This window comes from Ostrinia nubilalis, chromosome 16 (assembly GCF_963855985.1).
Source record: "Ostrinia nubilalis chromosome 16, ilOstNubi1.1, whole genome shotgun sequence".
Taxonomy (NCBI): Eukaryota; Metazoa; Arthropoda; class Insecta; order Lepidoptera; family Crambidae; genus Ostrinia; species Ostrinia nubilalis.
Genome location: NC_087103.1, coordinates 11,515,947 through 11,540,800, shown reverse-complemented (window position 1 = coordinate 11,540,800; position 24,854 = coordinate 11,515,947). Strand labels below are relative to the sequence as shown.

Here is a 24,854-nt window from a genome sequence, read left to right as displayed (position 1 = left end):
CAGACATCACTCCATCAGATTCTAAATGTTTATAGCAAAATAGCTCCTATTAGAACCCATACGAATAAAAAGGCAGTGAGCTTTCATAGTTATGGCATTGAATTGTAATCGTAAAGTTTGTAAAAAACGTTAATATAATGAGAAGAAAGTGATCTTGTAACTAAAATTACATAAAGCGACGAAGTCGTAAGGGAGTCTGTTTGAGTTATCCTACTACGTATTATTCTATTATTTTTCTAATTATCCGAGCGAATAAAAAGATACGAAATATGTTTTAGCAATATAGCGCTAACAGTGTTCTCGAAAGTAATTTAGAACAGCGAGATTTTCATTAATAAATAAAGAAGTGCTTTTTGATAAAATAATTTTGTATCTTGAAGTTCGTAAAAAGGAACATGTTTATGATATTAATAATTATTCAGTCAATCATTATAAATTGTTCTCGGAAATCTGTCTAGCTCCTGATTGCTAAGGAAACTAGTAAAAAAAAATCTAATTATCTAATTTAAATCATCATCGTTCATGACTTCATGTGTGACGTAATATTTCTTTGTCGTCCGTCTTACATAATCTATACTAATATTATAAATACGAAAGTAACTCTGTCTGTCTGTCTGTCTCGCTTTCACGCCTAAACCACTGAACTGATTTTGATGAAAGGCATAGAGATAGTTTGAGTCCCGGGAAAGGACATAGGATAGTTTTTATCCCGGTTTATGAAACAAGGACGAACGCGATAAAGTTTTTCTGTGACAGACCAAATTCCACGCGGGCGAAGCCGCGGGCGGAAAGCTAGTTAAGCATAATTTCAGCTCAATGTCATTAGAAGTGGGTCAGATTGAACTTGACATTTGATTACCGACTTATTGACATCTGAATATTAATAAAGTGCATTCATAATAATGAGATAACAGACAAAGAAAGAAACATTAGTCTAAACAAATAAAGAAATTTTGACTTTGACTTTGACTTTGAAAGTTCAGCAAAACCAAAAAATATCTAGTGTATCGACAGTGTATCTGTAAATTCGATTCGCTAGGAAACAGGATCGATGGATTTTGAGTTCATTAGGTCTTGCTATTAGTTATTGATAAAAGTATCTTATTACTACTTATCTAATCAAAACTTGCTTGTAGACGTTAGTAGTAACGTAATGTCTTCTATTTTATGATCGCTGTATAATCTAACACGTCGAGTTTATTATCCATCTTTGAAAACAATAAAAAATAACAAGCAACGTTACTTTAACGTGCTTAAAGTGTAGGTACATAAAATTCCTGTCCCTTACAGTGTCACAGCGCAAACATTTCGGAGCTAGTAAATATCACGGCAAGATAAATATCGTGTCAGTCACGGTCAGTCACAAAGGCACGGAATATCCTTCGCATGCCGGGCACACGTCCCCTAATCCGCGACCTTACTTAATCTTTATGGAGGGTGTCGCGACGAGTATTTTTATATCACGTGACAAGTGTGTTGGCATCACTACATATTCAGTATAAAGTCATTGAGTAATACATACAATTTGAACGTTGAAAACTTAACAATGAATGCGTTTAATAGTAGATTAATTTTTCATTAGCATATTACTTCTGAAATTACTCGGTAAAATGAGATTAAATTGTAATAATAAAGAGACTAGAAAACTTTGTCTAACGATATATGTATTAATAGGATCAAGAATGAAGAATTAATTAACTTCAGTCAACATAATGTGACTTTTACTGAGAATAAATGTGAGTTTTACTGAGAATATCAGACTAGAATTTAAAAGTTAATGGTTTATTAAGTGAGTTGTATTAATTTGAATGGTCTCAGGACGAATTTAATATGAGATCCAGATCCCAAGGGAGAGATGTCTTGATACGTCACTAATAATTACAGTACACAGTAGGGTGTCCCTTATTTTTCAAAGTTTTAAATTTGTAACGCATAGGTCTTAGTTTTGTTTGTTTACCTCTAAAACACTCGGAAATAAATTTTTACCTTATTTGGAGTACGATAACCCGTGCCGACTTGCATCGAAACATGTTGCGCGGCAGTAGCGGTGCGTATTCGCGGTATTTGTCATTTGTTCTCAATTAATCTCGTGATTAACACCTATTGTTTGACATTTAAAAGATGGCTGTGGAATTAAGAAGCAATAAAAAAAGTATTTTCTTAGTCGGGGACGTAAATTTATCAAATAATAGGCACAAAGTTACCGTTAATCTTCAAATTTTGCAGTATTTTTTAACATATTTTGCGAAGTTAATCAAATGTTTTTGAAAGCTCTAATCTCATCATTCGGGAGTGTATTATATTTTGGGAAAAGCTATAAATCCTACCAGAGCTTTACTGTGTAAAAAAACTTGTGTATCTTCACCATGCTTGGAGGGAGTTGCAAGAAAAAATATTTTAAAAAATCAACATTTTAAGCGCCGCGGTGAGGAGGATTTAAAAAGAAATAAAATATTTTAACAAAAACAAATAAAACCAAGGCGTCCAGAGTGTTAAGCTGTAGACAAAAATTTAGTTAAGAAAGTAGAAAGTGCAAGACAAAGAAAATTAAATAAATAAAAAATAGAGCAAATATGTTTCGGAGGTTTATAATCATCTCTTACTACGTAAGATTCTATACAAACGCAAGGACATCACGACCAGCTTACCAGCTCTGAGGAAAGCCTTAAGGAACTCTTAAAATTCACTTTCCAAAAGGTATATGAGAGTGTTGACAAATTGATTTCCAAAGCAGCCCTGGGCAAGTTTGGTCAACATCTTTGGTACTTCATATCAGAAGAAATTGCCGTTTTATCACTCTTTGATGATGAAGGTAATGAATAAACACCGTCAATATTGTAGTAAAAGTACAAAGAGAGAGTATGTATGATTCTGGGAAGAGATACATTTCATCTGAAGAAGGTATGATTATTTCTATGGTAAATAGGACTTTGTACTAATTTATTATCCTGTTTTAATGAATTAATAATACTGCCTTATTTATTGTTGCTGGAAAACCATTGAGTAATTTTGTGTCTGTCAAGAGTATATATTAATTTTTTCGATTGAAAACACTGCCCAACAAATTTAAACTTTTTAAAATTTTCCAAGAATATTATTATTATGTTTCAAGTATTATGGTGTGCTAATTTCAAAAATCACACCAGAATTTGCGTAGCAGCTCTAGTTTTCGAGATTTTTCATTCTACCCGCATTGAAGGTGACGGAGCATTATTCGTCAAATTTAAACGGGTACATTAAAAAAAATCGCAATTAAAACAATGGCTACGAAGGGAAGACATTGTTTAAACGATCCAAATAGTTTTTGTGTTATTTGTGGCTTATATACCTTCGCAAAGTATCGTAAATCCATCACGGCCTTCGTTAAATCTGCGTACTTTAACTACTTTTATCTTAACATTTCTTTGGTGTTGGAAAAACTGAAGTATGAAAAGCATAGCTGGAAAATCTGTGTAGATTTGAAAATAGTGAATTTTCGCATAGGACAACAGGCAGGTTATACTAAGTAGTCATGTTTCATATGTTTATGGGACAGCCGCGACAAAAACAAACATTAGACTCCAAGAGTGTGGCTACTAAGGGAGTCAGTAACTGATGCTAAACAAAATGTAATAAATCGACCTTTAGTTCATCAAGACCGAACTTTATTGCCACCACTCCATATAAAACTTGGTATTAAAGCAGTTTGTAAAAACCCTCAATAAAGATGGCAAATGTTTTGCTTATCTGTCAAAAAAAAATACTGGATTGAACAATGAAAAGTTAAAAGCAGGCATTTTCGATGGACCACAGTTTAGACAACTGATAAAAGACCCAACCTTTGTGGAATCTATGAACAAACTAGAAAAGCGAACCTGGAAATGTTTCGTTTTAGTTATTCAAAATTTTCTTGGGAATCATGAATCAGATAACGATTTCCAATTAATTAATATTATGTTGTCTAATTTGAAAGACTTAGGATGTAACATGAGCATTAAACTGCATTATTTACATTCTCATTTGGATCGATTTCCTGATAACCTTGGAGATTGAAGGTGAAAGGTTTCACCAAGATATTCGCATTATGGAAAAACGTTACCAAGGCAGATGGGACATACATATGATGGCCAATTACTGCTGGAATCTTTGTCGGGATCTGATACAGGCACAGCATTCAAGAAAATCTAATAAAAGACATTTTTTTCCTCAACCACAGTTACTGTTTTAAATAAAGTACGTAAAAAATCGTATTTTTGTAATAATTTTTAACTTGGGTATAAAATGAAAACTAGAGCTGCTAGAAAGAAACCAATGGTATTTTCGTAATCAGCACACTTCATTTTACTGAAAACAAACAAAAAGTCTCTGGAAAATTTTTCAGTGTTGACCAGTGAAATTGATAATAATTTCCCCCTGAGACACATTTTTAAATGAGATAAAGATGTTGCCTATTTAAAGGCAAAAAAAAGTGCTTTCTCTAAGGGTAGTTAATGATACAGCTGAAGGAGCTATAAAGCTTATGCAAGATTTTCATGGTTTGATCACTGCAAAGGAAGAGCAAAAGCTTTTTTTGCTACGCACAGTGTAGCAAAAATCAGGCCAATATTCAGGAGCATGGAAATCTGTATCCAGAATGTAAAAAAGGGTCCCTCAAAAGTAAAATATATTGTCTGATCTGTAATGTTATCTTCTTTTTATAAATATTTTATAAAAATTAAATATTTTAATTGATTTGCAGTCTATCTTATCGTTTCAGGATGCCGAGAACAATTAAGGCCTACCCAGATAAAGCAAAGTATTTTGGTTTGGATCCGCTTTCTGTGAGACGTGTATATATGGATATGACCTACCTCCATAAATTGGTGAACAACCACATTGATAGTCCTGTCTTGCTGGGTCAGCTTGCCTATAACGTGCCCTTGAGAATACCACGTTACCCTTGTGGATTGTTTAGAAATAGAGTTTGTAGGACGAGGATGGGTCGCAATTCACCAATTGTTCGTGTATCTCGTTTGTACAATGATCTCAGCAAAAAGTTGCCAGAACTTGATATACATTTTCAAAGCCTCGCTGGTTTCTTAAAAACAATTAAGACGGGTGACGTGCCCCTGGTGGCATGCATCTAGGAGGCCTCTTATTATTTTATTTTTTTGTTGCTTTCTTTTTGTTGTTTAAATTCAAAGTTGTAATTAGGTACTATATTATGTTATTGTATTGTGTAAAGTTCACGGGTTGCTTACATTATAATATTATGCATGCTGTGGTTATCGTTTGTGTGGGAGCAGTTAGCTAGAGACCTTTGGCTTAATTTTTTTAATTGTGTATAATACTGTATCTCATGTTGATAGCCCAATAAAATAAATAAATAAATTTAGCTACATAACGAAAGGGGTAAAACCAGCATTTTTCAAAATCTTCAGAGCTCGGTCGGCACGGGTTAATGTTGACGTAGGAAGATGAAAATTTGTATTTAAGTATGTCTGAGTAGTACGAAAAGAAATAGGGGGTATGCATTTCAATATCTAAAAAAAATTTTTTTTCGGCCATATAAGGGACACCCTAGTACACAGTGTAACAAATCAAACGCATATTGTGAGTTTAATATGTTGCAACTTTATAGTATTGGTTTCTTGTTACTATCACCTAAAGAAGCGGTGATTTTGAATGTATCGAATGTGGCATATACCAAACGATGGAGTCTACTCTACATTACTATGAAAAAGATTCAGTACTAGAAATTCAACAGGCCTAGTGTCCCTAAAATTGTATAGTCTAAGTAACCTTTCCCTCCATGCATCACTTGAGATCCTATTTCGTTAGTCACGAAACGGTTGTTTATTATACAAAGTAAAAATCCAACAGTAGGCTTACTTCAAAATAAGCATGTGAAGCGATGTGAGCAGGGGCGTCTTTAACCTACTAGGGGCCCTGGGCACATAAGGATCATGGGAGGCGCTTCTCATCTGGAGAAAGATCTTTTATGAGAACAGACGGGGCCTCCACAATCGCGGGGCCCTGGGCACCTGCCCAGATTGCCCATTGGGAAAGAGGGGCCTGGATGTGAAGTATTATAAAAGTATTCATTTCAGCAAGAGACAGAATTATTCATACTTCGTGTACCTTTGTCTGCCACCTATCACGTAAAAAATCCATTACTCCAAGTGAATGATTTATTCGTAAAAATCCAGAACGTATTGGAGGTATACGGCAAGCTCTATTTTTAACTTCTGCTTGACATTTTGTCTGGTACACTTCATGTAGTCTACCTTGATGTTTGAATCTACTAAGCCCCACTCCGTTGCGTTATGTATGAGCACCTATAAAATATTCATGTTGTAAATGCGATCTGTGATACAATTTGCAAAGAGAAGTATCGTCCTCAAACTACATTTCATGATTTGCTTTGTCTAGCAAAAAAGGGGCCATAATCAAACTGAGTGATGCCTACAATTTTCTCCCCAATATTTCACGGGGAATCCCAGGTGATGCGAACGAAATAATGTACAAATATGGCTGGGACTGTGCGCTATTTTCTAATAATAACGTGAACGTTGACATTTTGCAAGACGTTACACGTTACGTTCCACGTTACGTTCCAAATTGCTAACCCTTGCCTTGGAAATATTGAAATGTATTGAGCTTCTATTTTTCAGTGATAGTTTAACGCGTTAAATATTAATGGTAGACAGTGACATAGGAGTAGTACACAAGTAGGTGTAGAATAATTGTACTATTGACCATTGCATGAATGTCACCTGCTTCTTTTTCAATTAAACTTTCTTGTGTTGACATCGATCCGAATACGGTTCTTTAATCAAAATTCCTTAAGGTTATCAAGTCCCCAACCGATCAGACTATGTTTATATTCATAAGATGCCTCAGTGTTGATGTTCCATCGTCTTCATTACAAAAGAACTTAAGACCTGTCTAAAGCACTCTAGCTCTACATCATCGATTCTTGTGCCAAATTCAATTAAAACTATCTCTAAATTAAAGTAGACAAACACAAGATACGCGGGAAGCGCTGGCTGGACGCAGGCCGCTACCAATCGATCAACATGGAAAGCATTGGCCGTCCTATGGCTGAAATGCTGATGATGATGATGATGAAACACAAGACACGCGAGTTTTAAATCTTAAAAACCTATCTCACCTGTGGCTCATCGTTCAACTTGCGGTGGTGTTCGTGGCTCGGCTCTGTGGATCGCTTGCGCACCTCGTGGTGTGACAGCAAGTAAAAGTGCTTCAGGGAACCAATCTGTAACAAGAGAAATTAAAAGAGTTACAAAGAGTGCTAAATTGAGTCTTCGCTTGTTTAAACAAATTCACTCTTTGCCCTATTAGGTAAATATTTTGTATAAGTACCGATGCTATTCGTTGGAGAAACTCTTACTTGTGTATTCATTTACGTTTGAAATAAATACAGTTTATTAGACTAATAAATTTAATCTGACATAAAGGCAAACGTTTGTATTTCTTTATCCCCATAATCCGCGAGAACAATCACTACATTTATCGCGTTCAAAAACGTCTTAAGTTCTAGTACTAAACTATTTTACGTGTACTAAACTCCATCACGTCTCCGTCGTAAAAAGTGAAATATTCGTCGCAATCACGACTCAAACTCAACCCATTCACTCATTTAAACAAAGGGATTAACTCAACTGACTTTGTCGTAAAAGCCGTCGTATTCGAAAACATTCCCCGTAATTTATTCAGATTGCCTGTCGACCGAAATTAGTGTACTAGAAGAAAACTTAAATACTATACTTATTTGGCTTTCGGTCAGTAATAAATACGAAAGCACGCGATTCGGCTATCAGAAACGCCATCTTTACTATTCTAATTTGAATCCCGCTAAGTTTTGAGATTAATATTTTTATAACTGTGAAACAACCGTGGCATTTTACATGAGTATTTGGCCAGTTTTATTTCTCTGGAGCATTATGATTTTAAATTAACGTGGCCCTCATTTTCGATTCAGCGGAGTTACTTAAAAGAACATTTTTTGAAAGTCTTTCTCGATGTCGAAAGGTTATGTAAAAGCAATGGAATACTCTACTGTAGGTAATTATGATCGATTCATGGAAGGTCATGGACTTCTTTTTCATAAATTGTCTCACTTATACGTGATTTTATTGGTTAGTATTACGAATTGATAAAAAAAACTCACATTATAACTTGCAGTAAGTCCCTTTAATTAAGTTACTGATTCTGAGTCGCTCCTAAAAAGGCAATACTTGGCAAAGTCACCCTGTATATTTTTTTATTAACTTTCAATTATTCGATTTGATATCGAGTAAATGGAATAGAATAATTCGCTAGAGTTGTAACATCCATAGCAACTCTAAAGTAAGATTCATGTTTTAACAACACAAGATAACGAATGCCGCAGCACGGAGATACCGTTTCATACATAAAGCCGACTTTATTATGGTCTATAATCCCTTGTAATATTCTCGAGGTACTTCTACTAGACTTATTTAACTGAGGTAAAGAATGAATAAAGAACTGTAGCAGTTTTGTAGATTAATGCTTTTGTTATTCAAGTAACATTTCCTTGTGAACTGACGTTTATAAAATTTGAGGGAACTATACATTTCTGTAATGGTAGCGTATTTAAAATTTATTTGATGTAGTATGTACTAGTATGGGTATCCTTCCGTTTGGCCAAATTACTTTTCGCCAAATTTCACTTCGCAAACAACTTATCGCCAAAGTTTCATTTCCCAAATGAACTTTTAGCAACTGTACTTTTCGCAACTAATTCATTTGGTCAAATTATCATTTGGCCAAATTTTACTTGGCAAATGTTTATATAGCAAATGTTTTATGTTGCCAAATATTATATCCCAAATAATTTGTTTGGTCAAATTGACACTTCACATACTTACCCACCGTTACCCACAAAATAAAATTATAAGGCACATGATCATGGTTTTCACAAGAATTTTATGTAAAACATTGCAGGAAATAGTATGGTTGCAAAAAGTAGGTATTACAGAAAAAAGTAGGTTAGGTTAGGTTAGAACAGTGACCCTTAATGCGCGAAGGCGAGCGAAGCGTGCCGCGGCAGCGGCCGCCGAGCGCTAGAATCACCTCTATTGTTAATAAATCGTTTGGAAATTTCGATAAAAAGAATGAAATAAGGAAATTAATGTAGAACAAATTTTATATTAACTACCCACTAAACAAAATAATAACCACAAGCTAATTTGTATCCATTCTATGCACCAATCAAATTATTTTGTAAATAGTTTATCGTGAAATATTTTGGCCTAATGAAACATTTGGCAAACCATACTTTGCCAAACAATAATTTGCTAAACAATAATATGCCAAAAACAACATTTGCGAATTAAAAGTTTGCAATAAGTTGCTTTGCCAAATGAGAATTTGCCAAATGAAAATTTGCGAAACGTTGTTTGCGATGTGATAATTTGGGAAACGTTTTTTGGCCAAACATTAGTAATCCACTAGTATGTACTAGCTTTCCGTCCGCGGTTTCGCCCGCGTGGAATTTTGTATGTCACAGAAAAACTTTATCGCGCGCGTCCCTGTTTCAAAAACCGGGATAAAAACTATCCTATGTCCTTTCCCGGGACTCAATCTCTATGCCAAATTTCAACAAAATCGGTTCAGTGGTTTAGGCGTGAAAGAGAGACAGACAGACAGACAGAGTTACTTTCGCATTTATAATATTAGTATAGATAGCAAACTTGTTAGACTGAGTAGTCTTTTTAACGAATCACTTAAGAAAGTAATCTAGATGAGAGGCTTTAAAAAGACTTAAAAAATATGGTTTGGAGATCCAATCCTTCTAATAGATATTAAAATTTGTAATTGTACTGATTAATTTCTTTGCGGGTCCAATAACAGTTTAACTTTCCCCGGGGACGAACTTGACCTTCACTGGTTGGGTTATTATTGGCGGTCAGGCTGTAACTACACAGGAGTAGCAGCGGTGGGAACGAGAGGTGGGAATAATGCTTCAACCACACCAACGCATGCAAATCGCCATCGCCGGCGCGATCAAAGGCCAATGACAGGTCGCGAGACCTATGACAGCCTTTGATCGCGCCGGCGATGGCGATCTGCACGCTTTGGTGTGATTGAAGCTTTAATGTATTTACAAAAGTGTGCTCCTAGCGAACTGTGGTTTATGCATGAGGAAAAATGTGTAACAAAAACGTAACAAAAAATCATCAATCGCTTGATATGAGAGAATGCTTTCAAACTCTACGCCAACCAGCCGGCAGGTTTCAAATTGCTATATTTTTATCTCGTCCCACGGAAATCTAAGTACGTAAAACACGAAACGGTAACTGGATTTATTATGGAAACGGACCAAATAAAATTCGCGTAAGTTCCCGTGCGGGGAAGAAACACAACAGTGTTACCGGCGCCACGCGTTCTCCCCTTTTATCCTGAATTTATTCTGGCGTAAGGACTCATCCACAATCATCTGAAATAGATATCTTTTCTTCACCGTGACATTGAGTAGGAACTCTATATTAAAATTATTAAGCAGTAAAGCGTAATAAGTGGATGTAGGCGGCTACCGGCCTATCTGGAAATCGTTGGCGGAAGCCTATATCAGCAGTGGACGTCCTGGGGGCCTACTCTAAAACTCTATTTACGTAGTTTTGGTCTATCAGTCAGTGTCGCTCATCCTGGCACCTCGCTTTGTGTGAGAGGGATGGCAACATTCGAACTTCAGATGACGTTTTTCGAAGTAACTCCGCTGTGACTGAGATAGTGATGAGGACAAGGAAAATTTGAAGTGGGTTTTACTCAGATATAGTACCTACCTAAATCTGTCGTAATTTACTCGCTGTGAGTCAGCAGCATTATTTCAACTTGTTGACTAATAAAGTGTATTTTTTTTATTTATTTTTAATAAAAGCAACGCAAGGAACTTGTGGGTAGTGGTGGCCATTATATTCTTAGCTCCAATACTCGTCTAGTTAAGCCTGCGGCTCAGACCGAAATCCCGTAAGTTCATTCAATAGGTCCATGAGTAACGAAACGACCAAGTCGCTCATTTTTATTTTTACTAAGGTATACGGTTTGTAGAGAACTTAACACTGGGATTCATGTAAAACCCTTTAAGCTATGATGAGAGCTTGCTTGGCTCTTAATACAATCTGGTTACTTTTTTTAGAGTCAACACAATATGGCTCAAAAAGAGAACTACGACAAACGTTTCTTCGACATTATGTCACTCCAACACTATTTAATTTCGACATTACTTTACTCAGACACTACGCTACTCCGAGAAAGGCGTTTTTTTACCTGTCGGAGTAGCCAAGTCGTAGTACGCCAAGTAATATTATGCGTAGTAGGTACGTCGTAGTACTGGTTTTGATGGGAAATCATTTGGAAAAATATAAATTCTTCTAAATTACTTTACCCAAAACAACTCGCATGTGAATACCGCGTTACCGCGTCTTGTCCGAAATAGGGCTACAATTAAATTATTTGGCGGTTCGCGCGGGCGCTTTACGAGCCGGCCCGTTGCTATTAACTAACTCCAGGCTATAGCTCATGTCGAGCGGTAACTATTTAGTGTGTTATTTTCACTCAAATACTCTTTTGATAACATGTATAGTCAGCAACAAATAGTTCGTGATATCCAGTAGCCAAAAAGTTGCAACACGTCTTTGTAACGATTGGAATAAGGTTGTATTGTCAAATTTTTGGCCATTTTGGGTGTCAGGAACTATTTGACGCTGACTGTACAGTCAATAGGACGTCAGAATATACATTTCTGTTGCAAAATTGGACCTATTACCACTGCATAAAAGTGCCATAGAGTTAAGCTTTATGTGCCATCATCTGTACTACTCGTAAATAGATGTCTGGGCTCATAAATATTTTTTGAACCCAGGAGTTACGGGTTCAAAATTGGTGTTTATTGGTGTTTTATTCTAGTCCCAAATTATCTTATTTCATCATATATCAATCAGGTGATCCGTCTGCTCGTTTGCCTCCCGTCACATAAAAAAAACATATCGAGCAACTCTCAATACACATTTCATATACAAAATATACCTACCTACTTCAACAACAAAAATAAAAGATAACATTTAGTAGGAGTCCATTAATATACATTCAGATATTGTTTCTCCTACATTAGTAGGGTTGATCCATAAACAAAATAAACATTACATTGTGCGGTACTGAGTCAATACGTTCGTCAAATTATTATCAGTTATTTAACAACGAAACAATAACAGTAAGCTGTTAACTGTTTTTTTATACTAATAAATATGTAGGGTTGTTGAATTAATTTTATTCATTACAATTTAATTTGTTGATCAAAATATTGGTGGATTGTGGTCGAACAAAGCTATTGTTATTAACTCGCATCCTTTAATTTAGTGGATGCCCATTTGACGAGACAACTAGTTATAATGCCACAGCGGTGAATGAGCGACTGCGTCGTTGCTAGGGTTACTATGTCCATACCATGCGGTGATTGACATGAACTAATGCTCTATAACATAGCTCAAACTCTACTACTGCTTAACGTTTACTTGTCTTTTGTTTTTTTATGTTTACAGAAGGATAAATCTACCAATAACAAGTATGTATGCTTTGGTTGAAATTATTTTGAATTTTTCTCAAGATTTTTTTGGACTTTTTAAATTATGTCGCATGTGCTTTAGTTCTAGCTCATTCCGATATTTAACCTTTAGTGTAAAGTTTCATCAAAATCCTGCCAGTTCTTTTTGTGTAAAGCTATTACAAAACAAATGTCCAAACCAAACTAGAAGCCGACAATGAGTAAATACTCGTACATTTATTTATTTTTGCAAATATGCTTTTAAAAAGCACTTTTACATGTCCCAGAATTAACCCTACCACTGCTTCGAAACAATAAATGGGCCAGTGCTCAGAAGAAGCAGCGCAAGAAACTCAGTCACTATTAAAAAGTTGTAAGTCAAAAGTTGTACAGTTAGGTCTAACTCCAAATACTTACCTACATCTCAAATGCTCGACAGCCCTACTCGTGGCCGACGTTGATGTTATCGCCTTTATTCGTAATGTTGCGTGAATGTTGGCTTTGACAATATCCATTAGTTAATAAAGTGTCCTGTGCTTATTGTACGCATTATCACGACAGATACGATCTCGTTTGTTTCTTTAACAAGACGCAATACCGATAGTTTGTGTTGTATTGATGATGGTAAGTTTATTTGTAGGGAGTAAATAAACCAGTATATTTGATCACAAAATACTAATGATGAAAATGGGCGTGTTTTAAGTATTTTGTGATAGCTATAACAGCTACTAAACTAACAATACAATACAAAAATGTTCAAATCAATTCCTTTAATTTTAAACCTATCACGGTTTTATTCAGCTGGCTAGGCCATTTCAGCTTTAGCTCAACCATTTATGAATGATGGATGATATCTTTTGAGTAAATCGGTGTACGAAGTAATATTTTTTTAAATCTATGAAATCGGTCCAATCACCTCGACACCACACCATATTCATGAACATAGAAGCTATATTTACTATCGATTAGTCGTTCTGACGCGATATCTCGTAGCTTTAGATGCAATCGCAACAGCCTTCAGGCTTCAGTGTGATGAATAACATTAACCCCACCCCGTCATACCGTTCCGAGGGATTTTTCGCGTGATGGGAACTACCTCTATTACCTTTATTGGGATATAAAGCGGGCGTTTCTCACGCGGGCACCGTTTTAGCGTCAAACCACCAATAGCAGGGGCTCTAGTGAAACCGTAAACTGAGCTTATCCACACTGTAGTAATTTCGATTTTTATCATTTTATGAAGACCAAGAATTGAATATATGATCGTGGAAATAAATTGTGAAATAACACTTTTATAGCAAAAAAAACGCTAGAGTAATGGAAATTAAGTTGCCGAGTTACTTGGGACTTAATATTGTTAGCAATAAGTAATTGGAAGTCGATTTCCAGGCTTCTTTTACTTAATTTAGAAAGCTTGAAATCATCTAAAGAACTTATTACAGTTCCAGTAAGAAAACATCTGCATTGTCAGAGTATGTTTTATATTGCTATAAAAATTATTAAGAGCTTTTAATATCTAAATATAATCTTTTAATATCTATAAAATAAGATTATCAAAAACCAAATACGTAGGTACAGTAACAAGATTAATGTATATTTAGTTGAACATTTCACTCAGAGATTACAAGACAATTTACATGCAAAGTCAAATTAATGAACGAACGGGGCGTATTGGACGGGCCGAATCGGGCCCATTCAGTTCGGTCCCAGTCCTCGCTGTGAGTGTACGCGGTTATCGAATATTCGTCTTGTTATCACCTCGCTCGTTAACGCATCTACGCATTGCTAGCGACATCGCTTGCGATATGCACCTTATAAGTGATGACGGATAACTCAGATTCGCATGAAGTCGCAGGCGACTATAGTGAGTGCAGTAATGACATAACTTTGAACGAAAATATGGAAAAAATCGATGAGGACCTTACACAATTAAGTTACGATGGAAATGTTGAGATAAATGTGGATATGGAGACGGGAGATGTATATTTGAACAAAAGAAGAAGAGAAGAACAAATTATGGAGGACGAAGAAGAGTGGCAAACTGTGAACCAAAAATCCAAAAAGAAAAGATTGTTAGAAGACATACAAATAAGTGTTATGAGCATGGAAAAATTACCAAAACAGTTTACGATGGCTAAAATCATGAAAGAGAATAATCTAACGGGTATTATGAAAATTAAATACGTTAACCCATATAAAATGCTAATAAATTTTAGATCAGAAAAATGTGCAGAATATTTCATAAATTGTGAAGCTTTAAAAGAAAGGGGATGGAAATGCCAAAAAACATGGGAAGTTGGAGTCACATATGGCATAATAAAAGATATCGACTTGGAGCTAAATGAGGATGAACTGAAGAAATATTTGCATAGTTCAGTAGACATTTTTTCAGTTAAACGGCTTAATCGAAGAAACGATAGTGGCTGGCTACCATGCGAATCTGTAAGGATTGGTTTCGTTGGGCCCATTTTGCCACAGTTTATTTATCTCTGCGATCTTCGAATAAAAGTTGACACATATGTATTTCCCGTTACACAATGTTCAAAATGCTGGCGCTTTGGACATAATAAAAAACTGTGTCCTGCTAATAAAGTTATATGCCCTAAATGTACGCAGCACCATGATAACTGTGACAGCACCACTTATTTGTGTTCCAATTGTGGGGGCAAACACATGGCTTTGTCTAAAACTTGCCCTATATACATAAAGGAAAAAAAGGTACGGGAATTAATGTCAGAATATAAAGTCACGTACAAAAAAGCCTTATCTATGTACGTTCCACCAAGTCCAAGACAACAAAATATACAAAAGGTCCCGGAGCACACACCTATCCATATAGCTACACCTAATACAAGTCACAATACGAGATACGATATATTAGCTGAATGCTACGTCGAACCGGCCTCATTCACGCCGCCGCCGCCGGCCGCGGCGCAAGCGCACGTGTCTACGCCCGAGTCGCAGAACAAAAATACGTATGCAGATATAGCCGCCCGCACGCCGAAACGTAAACAAAAGAAACAACAGCCGCGCGATAGTTGCGAAATAAAAGAATCAGCTGCGATATCCAGCAATATCTCTGTCGATGAAGGTTCGCCGTGTGGATCGGAAATGGATGAACAAGAAAATACCAGGAAATTAATCAGTTTTAGTTCTTTAATTACAAAGATAAAAGACATTATTTTTTTGAGAAAATGTAATTTAGAGGAAAAAATTAAGTGTTCGATTTCTCTTGCAAAAGATTGGATTCTAGCATATTTAGTTGAGAGTTTTTCCGAATTAACCTGTGTTAAGCAGTTTTCCTCTCTCTTTAATGGATAGATACGTCACAAAAAATTCTTTTTTAAATATTTACCAATGGAATGCTCGTAGTATTAAAAATAAGTTAAGTTCATTTAAGCAGTTGTTGATCCAGGAAAAAATTCACGTTGCTGTTATCACTGAGACGTGGCTAGAGGAGGAGTATGAATTAAAAATTAAAAATTATAATATTTATAGACGAGATAGGGACTTGCCATACGGCGGAGTCGCAATTATGATACACAAGTCAATAAAATCAGAAAACATACAATTTATACATCCAAATTTACACTTTGAGGTCGTTAAAGTTAAAATCTACAACTGTAACATTGAATCCATTGTTGGTATATATTGTCCTAATAATATACGTACTACCCAGTCCGATTGGGACTACATATTTAATTTATGTAGCGTAAAGTCTGTTATTTTGGGGGATTTTAATGGTCACCATACAAATTGGTCGAATAAAACAGATTCGAGGGGCAAACAAATATTAGATTCCGTTTTAAATAGTAACCTAATTATTTTAAATGATGGCTCTTCAACACGATTCCAAATGGTGGAGGGATCACTACGTGAATCAGCGCCAGATATTTCATTAATTTCTTCAGATTTATTTTTAGATCTCAATTGGAATGTTACCAATGAGTCCTTAGGTAGTGATCATTTAATCATTAAAATGTCATCAAAATTATTAATCAATACATTTTTAAGGGAAAAAAGAAATTTTAAAAAGGCTGATTGGCTCTCGTTCAAAAATCATTTAGAACAATCATTTTCAAACCTGGCTATCCCAGATGACCCTCAATTAGCATACGATAATTTTCTTAATATTATTAATGATGCAGCAGATTTATTTATACCATGCATTAAAATCTGTCAAAGCCCAGAAACCAAATTTACCCCTAAAGCTTTTTGGAACGCAGAATTATCGAAATCGGTTGCTGTACGTAGACGCGCCCTTGCAATGTTTAGACGCAACCCGACACCTGATAATCACACATTGTTATTAGAGAAAGTCCATGAATCTCAACGGCTCATACGAATAGCTGAAAGAAAAAGTTGGCATCAATTTTGTAACTCAATTAGTGAACAATCTTCTTCAAGTGAAACTTGGGCTAAAATGAAATGGTTTAAGGGTAGATATTCAGCACAAGTTCAAGTAGATGATGACAAGGCTTGTAAACTTCTAAAAAAGTTATGTCCCGATTATGTAACACCTCCTACTCAAACTTTTGATTGCAATAATATGATAATTGAGACGACTATAGCTTTACATGAGCTAGAAGGATGTGTAAAATCAAAGGATACTGCCCCTGGTCACGATAACATTTCTTTCTCAATGATTAAAAATATGCCTCAAAATGGAAAACTGCATTTATTAAATTTGTATAATTTGTTTTTAAACACAGGTTTTGTTCCATCACAGTGGCGAGACATAAAGATAGTTCCAATTCCAAAACCAGGTCGGAACCCTAACTCCATTTCATCGCTGCGCCCAATTTCTCTTATATCTTGTGTATGTAAAATCTTTCACTCTATAATCAATAAAAGAATGGAATGGTATCTGGAAAAAAAATTTGCATTCTCAGAATTCACTTATGGGTTTAGGAAAACAAAATCATCTTTAGACAATCTCACTCAATTAATAACGGACATACAAATAGGGTTTGCAAACAACCAAGCCACACTAGGATGTTTTATAGATATTGACAACGCTTACAATAACGTTGATCTCACAGCATTAATGAATATATTAAATAGTCTCAATGTAGGATCCAAAATATGCAAATATATCTGGAATTTTTTGCAGGAAAGACATATAAATATCCAAATAGATAATACGAATGTAACTAGATATTGTGGTAGTGGCCTAGCTCAGGGTGACCCGCTATCCCCGTTACTTTTTAACATAGCTACTATAGATATTTGCAAACAAATCAAAAACGTAAGAATTACACAATATGCAGACGACTTCGTTTTATATGTATCAAGTAAAATGATAAGTCAGGGTTTAGTTGAACTGCAATCTGCATTAAATTTATTTTCAAGTTTAGTATTAAAGTTAGGCCTAGAGGTTTCATCAGCGAAAAGTAAACTCTGCATTTTTAAAAAAGGACCTTTTAGAGGATTCGTGGATCTTAAAATTAATAATACTTCAATAGAAATAGTTCAACAGGTTAAATACCTGGGCCTCTGGTTAGATCGTGCCCTTAGATGGGGCAAACATTTAAATGAATTAAAAGAGAAATGTTTAAAATTCCTGAATATATTTAAAGTTTTAGCAGGATCTGGGTGGGGTATACATCAGAAACATTTAAGAAATATCTATATAGCTACTGTCCGCAGCCGAATGGACTATGGCTGTTTCTTGTATGATGATTCCTCTAAAGCTCACTTAAATAAATTGATTTCAGTGCAAAACACAGCAATGAGAATCGTAGGTGGTTTTATTAAAAGTACGCCAATCCATGTTATGGAGAGCGAATTATCACTACAACCATTGCACGTTCGTAGAAGATATCTCGGCTATAAATATTACTTAAAAAATAGATCTCTGACTGCTAATCCAATTATTCACTCCATTGAGAGACTTGCCAACCTCTGTCGAAGTAACAAATGGAAAAGAACTAAAACTCCTCTTTTGGTGACAGTCAGTGATTCTTTCCAAGAGTTAGCAGTACATAATACCTCACTTTTAGATATGTTTTCATTGGATGTATGGGTTAGTTATATTAATATGGCGCACATTGTAAGACCTTATATTGCTAATGTTGATAAACCAAAACGACTTTGCAACTCAGAGCAACTAAAATCAACTGTTTATGATTTATTTAATACAGAATATAATGACTACTACTATGTATTTACAGATGGCTCCAAAGACTTATGTGATTCAGGTGCTGCTATATACGACCCTCAGTTAAATATTAATGCTAAATTCAAAATTACTTCAAAATTATCTATTATGCACATTGAACTAATTGCCATTGCCGAAGCACTGTCTTACATCTTATCTATTAACGACAGAGTTCAGTTTGTACTGTTTACTGATTCAAGAAGCGCTTTGCAACATTTGGCTCGGTGCACCTCGACTTTTCGAGGCATCCCGATTGCCTATGTTATCCTGAAACTCATTGTAGAAATACAAAACCAGTCAAAGAAAATACTTCTTCAGTGGATTCCATCCCATTGTGGTATCTCCCACAATGAAACAGTAGACAGATTGGCAAGGGAAGCTTCTACAGATGGATGTCTTATATCGACACTTCCATTCTTCACTGAATGTTTACATTTGGCTAAGAGACAGTGTTACGAATTGTGGAAGGAACATTTTGATAAGAGATCGAGAGATGCTGGTATTTGGTATAGAACAATACAACCAGAACCATTAAGTATTCCTTGGATTGACAACTGTTTAAGTAGAGAAGAATTAGTAATAGCTTTAAGAATTCGTTCCGGACACATTCCGCTAAATAAATTCGCTTATATGATGAAAAAGTCCGAGACGCCTAACTGTAGTGAGTGTAATGTAATTGAAGATGTTTATCATATCTTGATGGAATGTGTCCGCAACGAGCAATTTAGAATTAATTTACAGTTCTCTTGTGAAATTTTGTGGAATGTCGGGGGATGTAATAGTGTTATGGCTTTTCCTCTATCAAAGGAAGCCAGAGCACTATACAAATTGGTCAGAGTGGGTTTGAAACGGAGGTAACTCTGCTCAAACTCATTCATGTAACTAAAATGTGGCTGTACGGAGCGACATGGTCGCCTAATGTTGATCAAGCTCCTTAAATAAAGATTAAAAAAAAAAAAAAAAAAATCGGGCCCATTCACTGTACACCTTTTTTAAGCTTTTTTCGCTCCGCTTTTTATGCTTTTACGCTCACACTCAATTCTTTAGCAGATATGTGTTATCCTACATTCGTATCAAATACGTTTCAGCTCTGTTTTTAATTTTAAACTGTCAGTAACAGAAATGAAATCACTTGGGTTACCTGCTGAAAATCAGTGCCTTTTGAGCCGAGTGAATACCTATTGAGTTGTGGATTATTTATAGCACAATTCACTTTCATAAAAATATATTCTTTGTATCAAAATAAACTTAAAAATCTAATCCAAAAGCGTAGCGTGGGCAGGCCTCCTACTAGGTGGACCGACGATCTGGTAAAGATCGCGGGAAGAGCTTGGATGCGGGCAGCGCAGGACCGTTCATTATGGAAAACCTTGGGGGAGGCCTTTGTCCAGCAGTGGACGTCATTTGACTGAAACGAGCGAACGAACGAACGATATTTGTTTTATTTTTAATATTGTTTGTATCAAAATAAACTTAAAAATCTAATACAAAAGCGTATCGATAGCAGCAAAGACAAAGTCCCTCGACCCTTCAGCAGATCGCAATTCAGCCACCAATCGATTTTTAACCTTCCCCGCTTTTTATTTCGCTCCAGAATCCAAATAAAAAATCCCCCATCCACCATACGTCTTGTGACGACCACAGATGGGGATTACCAGAGGCCGGGTACCGAATCGGTGCTATGCCGAAGGATTTATGGCCGCATATTTCGTATCATCAATAGGCATTTATTTCCCGCGAGTTTCTTTGTCGGCTCAATCGTCCGGTGGATTCCATTCTCGCGAATTTCTGGCGCCATGTCGGTGCATGTCTCTATTATGGGCCGAATTGGCGGGTTACCGAACCGTAACGTATTCCCTTTACACGGTAACTGAATAGGGAAAATAGGAAGTTACAGATGTGCGAGTCGAGAAAAGAGTCAAACTTTTGGTAAAGTAGAAAAAACAAATTATGATCATAGCGTACCTATATTTGTGTAGGTATTTGATTAGGGATTGTCAAAATACTTGGTCATTTTTACATACTTAGATTTTATTCACCAATAGCTAATCATTCTGATCTATATTTATTCTTTGAGATACCTTATTGAAATATAACTTATAAAGACCTACTTAATCAAACATTACCAACATGCTATTTACTTAGACAAAGTTACACAACATAATATGTTTCCCCGTGTTTGAGATAAATATAGAATTTTGCAAGAATTTTGTAAGTTAAAAAAGAATTTATTCAAATAACTATCAAAACACTTTCAGATAGATCGACGACACCGCTAAAAAGATTGATGGTTCTATAAACTGCCAAATTGGCGGAACGTGAATCCAACCCGTCACCTGCGCACCGATTCCCGGGTGGATCCGACCCGGCTCGCCCGGGGGATAGTTGACCGTCAAACTCGAAGATACAGACGAGGGCACATCAAGCTTTACACTGTAGGGTCTTATGTAGTTGTAATAGAAGCGAGTTTGAAACAACAATCCATAGTATATTGCGCTGTCTGTCAGGACACCGCGAAGGAGTTAGTTTATTTTTCTATATTTTGAGATTATGCTACTTTATTTACATGGATGTGATTGGAAACGCTGTTATACATGGTGTCCCATAAATCAACGTCAAGCCGGAACTGGGTGTTGAGGCAAGTTGCGAGCCCGATTACATGCTAGTAGAGTTTTGAAACCAACTCCTTAATTATTAAACAAACTAATTATTAACTATTCGTGGCGCCTACATATTGTGTTGATCTGGCCATTACACCTAAGAGCTGTCTGCTTTAATCCAGTCCAGCATAAAGGCACTACATTTACGTCTGTCATTTGCCTCCTAAGACCCACTTTAGTACTATCATCACAACACTACATCTAATTCAAGACGCCTACGTCTTGTAATGAAACGTATAAACTAAGTAAAACTACAAATCCCGTGTTGATTTGACCGTTAAATCCGGGCTTAGCACTATCTCCTTTATTGTTCCAGTTTAAAGGTACAGTATATCTGAAGATACGGCGTACTTTATGAAGCATATTCGACGTTTATTGCCGAAGGTAAAGTTTAACCGGACAGAACTAACTGCGCGTGCAGAAACTTTCAAGGGTTAGTTCGGAGACTGCTCGGAAAAGTATTAGCAGGGGATTCGAAATATAAGCGTCCTTTCTTCAGCTATTATCAGGTGAAAACTATTGGTGGCAAAGTATAGAAAACAATATGTAGTGACTCGATGCGTTTATTAATTCTTAATATCGTATCGTATCTGTTTTTTTTTATTCAATCTTCTACATCTATTAATAATGTCACAAAAGCGCTACAAAAGTGGCAAGTTCAAGATTACAAAGATGAATGGGCTCCAAAAATGGAGCAGCAAATCAAAAAAGCGCTTCAATGGGAGCTTAGATAGAGGGACAGAGTTCCAAACAATAACACAGCAGCAGAACAAGACAATAGCCCCATTAGTGAATAAAGAACTCTAAAATCAGAAGAACAAAGCGCATCAATGGAAAGCAAAAATGCACTCCAAAAGCGCAGAAAGCAATCCAGCGATGCAGCACTCTGCTATAAATAAAACGCACTCCATGATACATTAGGCTGCAGCGAGCCGGCAAAGATATCCGAATTAAACTTTTCTGCCTTAGTAGGCGCTAAATATACCCGGGCCGTTGCACCGTACCTGATCAAATAGGACGACTACATTTACAACGGTTAAAACAGGACTTGGTACTGTAGAAAATTAAAAAAAAGAGCAATAAATTAAATTAAAATTAAAAATTACTCTTTATTGTGTGACGTTTAGGCGAGGCGACAAATGGGACGATTTAGGCAATGTCATCGTTACAATATTTGTTTGTATTCGGAGACCTATGGTTTAAAAAACGAGGAAATCAAACCACGGATATAATTAAAACAGAAATAATTAAAATATTGCAACGGCAAGACTACAATGATTAATGATAGTGTTTGAATTTTTTTATCAGACACAATGACATTTTGTCTACAAAATGTGAAGGTTGAAAAGTTAAATTAATTAATTAAAATTACTCAAATTGCCACCTATTCGGTCATAGTCAGGAAGTTACTCTGCTTGCGCTTAACTATTAAATATTTTAATTGACTGTTACAGCGATAAATAATTACAAAACATTTTTTTTTTCTATCGAGTACCGCACCGTGGCCCAACTTGCGAGTACTTGTTGGCCCAAGTTGCACGGTCTGTTTTTGCCACTATGGGGCAGGAATGTCTCTCACAAAGTGGCATGGTTGGCCGCCTTCAAAATTCAAGATCGTATATTCGGCCAGCGCGGCACACTCGAACATACTGAAGACAGGCGCAGTAACCATAGGTTTCTAAGTTTCCACTTATTTCAAAATCTGTTATACTTCGTAGCATGTGTGTCGAAAGATTGCTAATAATAATCATGCTCATTTCAAGTTCTTCCAGCACGCTTGTTTTAAGCATGCTAATAAGCATGCCAACTTATAAGCATGTGCAACTGTACTGTACCTGTGACATCTATTTTTTACCGACATGCAATTTTAAGACTTATTTTGTTTCCAATAAAATAATTGAGTACATGCACAGGAAAATGAACGAGACACTCGTTTAGTTTAGTTTCATATTTTTGATTACTGAAACACTGAGAGTGCCGTTGTCTTCCCATAATGTGCGATAGATTTCGGTACTATGTTCTATCGAGCCTCGATTTCACTTATGTCTCGAACAAATCAATTTAATGACACTAGTCCAGAGAATTCTTCAATTTTAATCCGATGTGAACTTTCTGGAAGCACCTCTACTGTGCTTCAGCATGGCCGGTCTATTTTTCACGCCCCCGCAATTTATGTACCTGACTGAAAACCTTGCCACGGATATATGACGCCAGATTAACTTATTATCTGCTTAAAGTAGCCCACTTTTTAATGTTTATCGTAGGATTTACGAGGGTGATTCGGTAGATACGCTTTTTATTAAAGTGCAAGTTCTTTTTAAGCTTTTTAAACTATTTTAGTGCGCAATGTTTTGCGTGCATGCAGTTTTTTCTGGTTGTATTTACACAATGTTCTAGATTAGAATGAAGTGAAATATGATTATCTCTTCTAGGAATAAAATTACTGTATCGTGTAGATGGATTATAAGAATCCGCCACAAGATTAGGAACGACGCTCAAAACCTAATTAAAACTTGATCACCAAATCCTTTATCGCAAACCTCATACCTGACATTTGACATTATTAGTAGGTAAATTAAAATAAACACCGTCCAAGGTAACTTGTTTCGTGGAAGACGGTGTTAAACTTAATTAAGTTTCGTCTAAGACTGGCTGGTCCTTATTAACTCCACCACGGCGACTAATGACTCCAAAATAACTCATTATCCGCTCTAAGTAGAGCACACTTAACTCTATCGTACGATTTATGATCGCTCTAGTTAGTCTTTGATTACATTTATAATACGCCTTTGATATTCAATAAAGTTTACAGCTGCGAGTAAAATTTGTTATAAAATATTCAACGGGAACTTTGATGGAAGCTTTTTCCTCGTAATGGGCAGTAGAAGTATAACAGTCCATTATTTGCGTCGTAAATAATGTTTGCCTTTAGTTACGTATAAACAAATAGTTTGCTCGTATAATTCAGTAGGTATTGCTAGTTTTATGCTTTATTAAAATTTTGAGTTGAAGACTTTTTCTGTTGAGAGCCATTTACTCGTACAACGAGCTAATTAGGTACTCAATCGAGCTGAAAATATTCTATTTGATAAAGAAATTAATTCTGTTATTACATTAATATTTATCTCTATCCAACAATGATCACAGGATACCATAAACAGGATACCATAATTAAATAAATAATAAACAATAAATAAATAATACCAACATTGAAAATAAAATAATATTTATGTGTAGGTATATTATAGCTAACCTATTATGTACCTGTTAAAAACTTTTACTAGCATTGTCTTAATTTCAATATGCTAAGCTATTAAACCCACTCAGTTAACCCACACAAAATAAATTTTCCACTGTATTTAGGTCAGGTAGACTAAAATGTTATAACAGCTGTTGAGTTTCGTAATAAAATAGGTAATAAATAAAAATAAGGAAGAATATTATTTTCGGTAATAATTGAACCAAATAACAACAGCTGTGGCTGCTA

The 24,854-nt window shown here is 35.7% G+C and overlaps 1 protein-coding gene across 3 annotated transcripts in view; it reads right to left on the bottom strand.

Moving 5' to 3' along the window:
* LOC135079409 (furin-like protease 2) overlaps window positions 1-24,854 on the bottom strand; it is a 113,735-nt gene that overhangs the window by 41,249 nt on the left and 47,632 nt on the right. For all 3 annotated transcript variants that reach the window (XM_063974067.1, XM_063974068.1, XM_063974069.1), the window contains exon 2: window positions 7,133-7,237. In XM_063974067.1, the coding sequence (XP_063830137.1) occupies window positions 7,133-7,237 (105 nt within the window). The remainder of the gene's footprint in view (window positions 1-7,132; window positions 7,238-24,854) is intronic.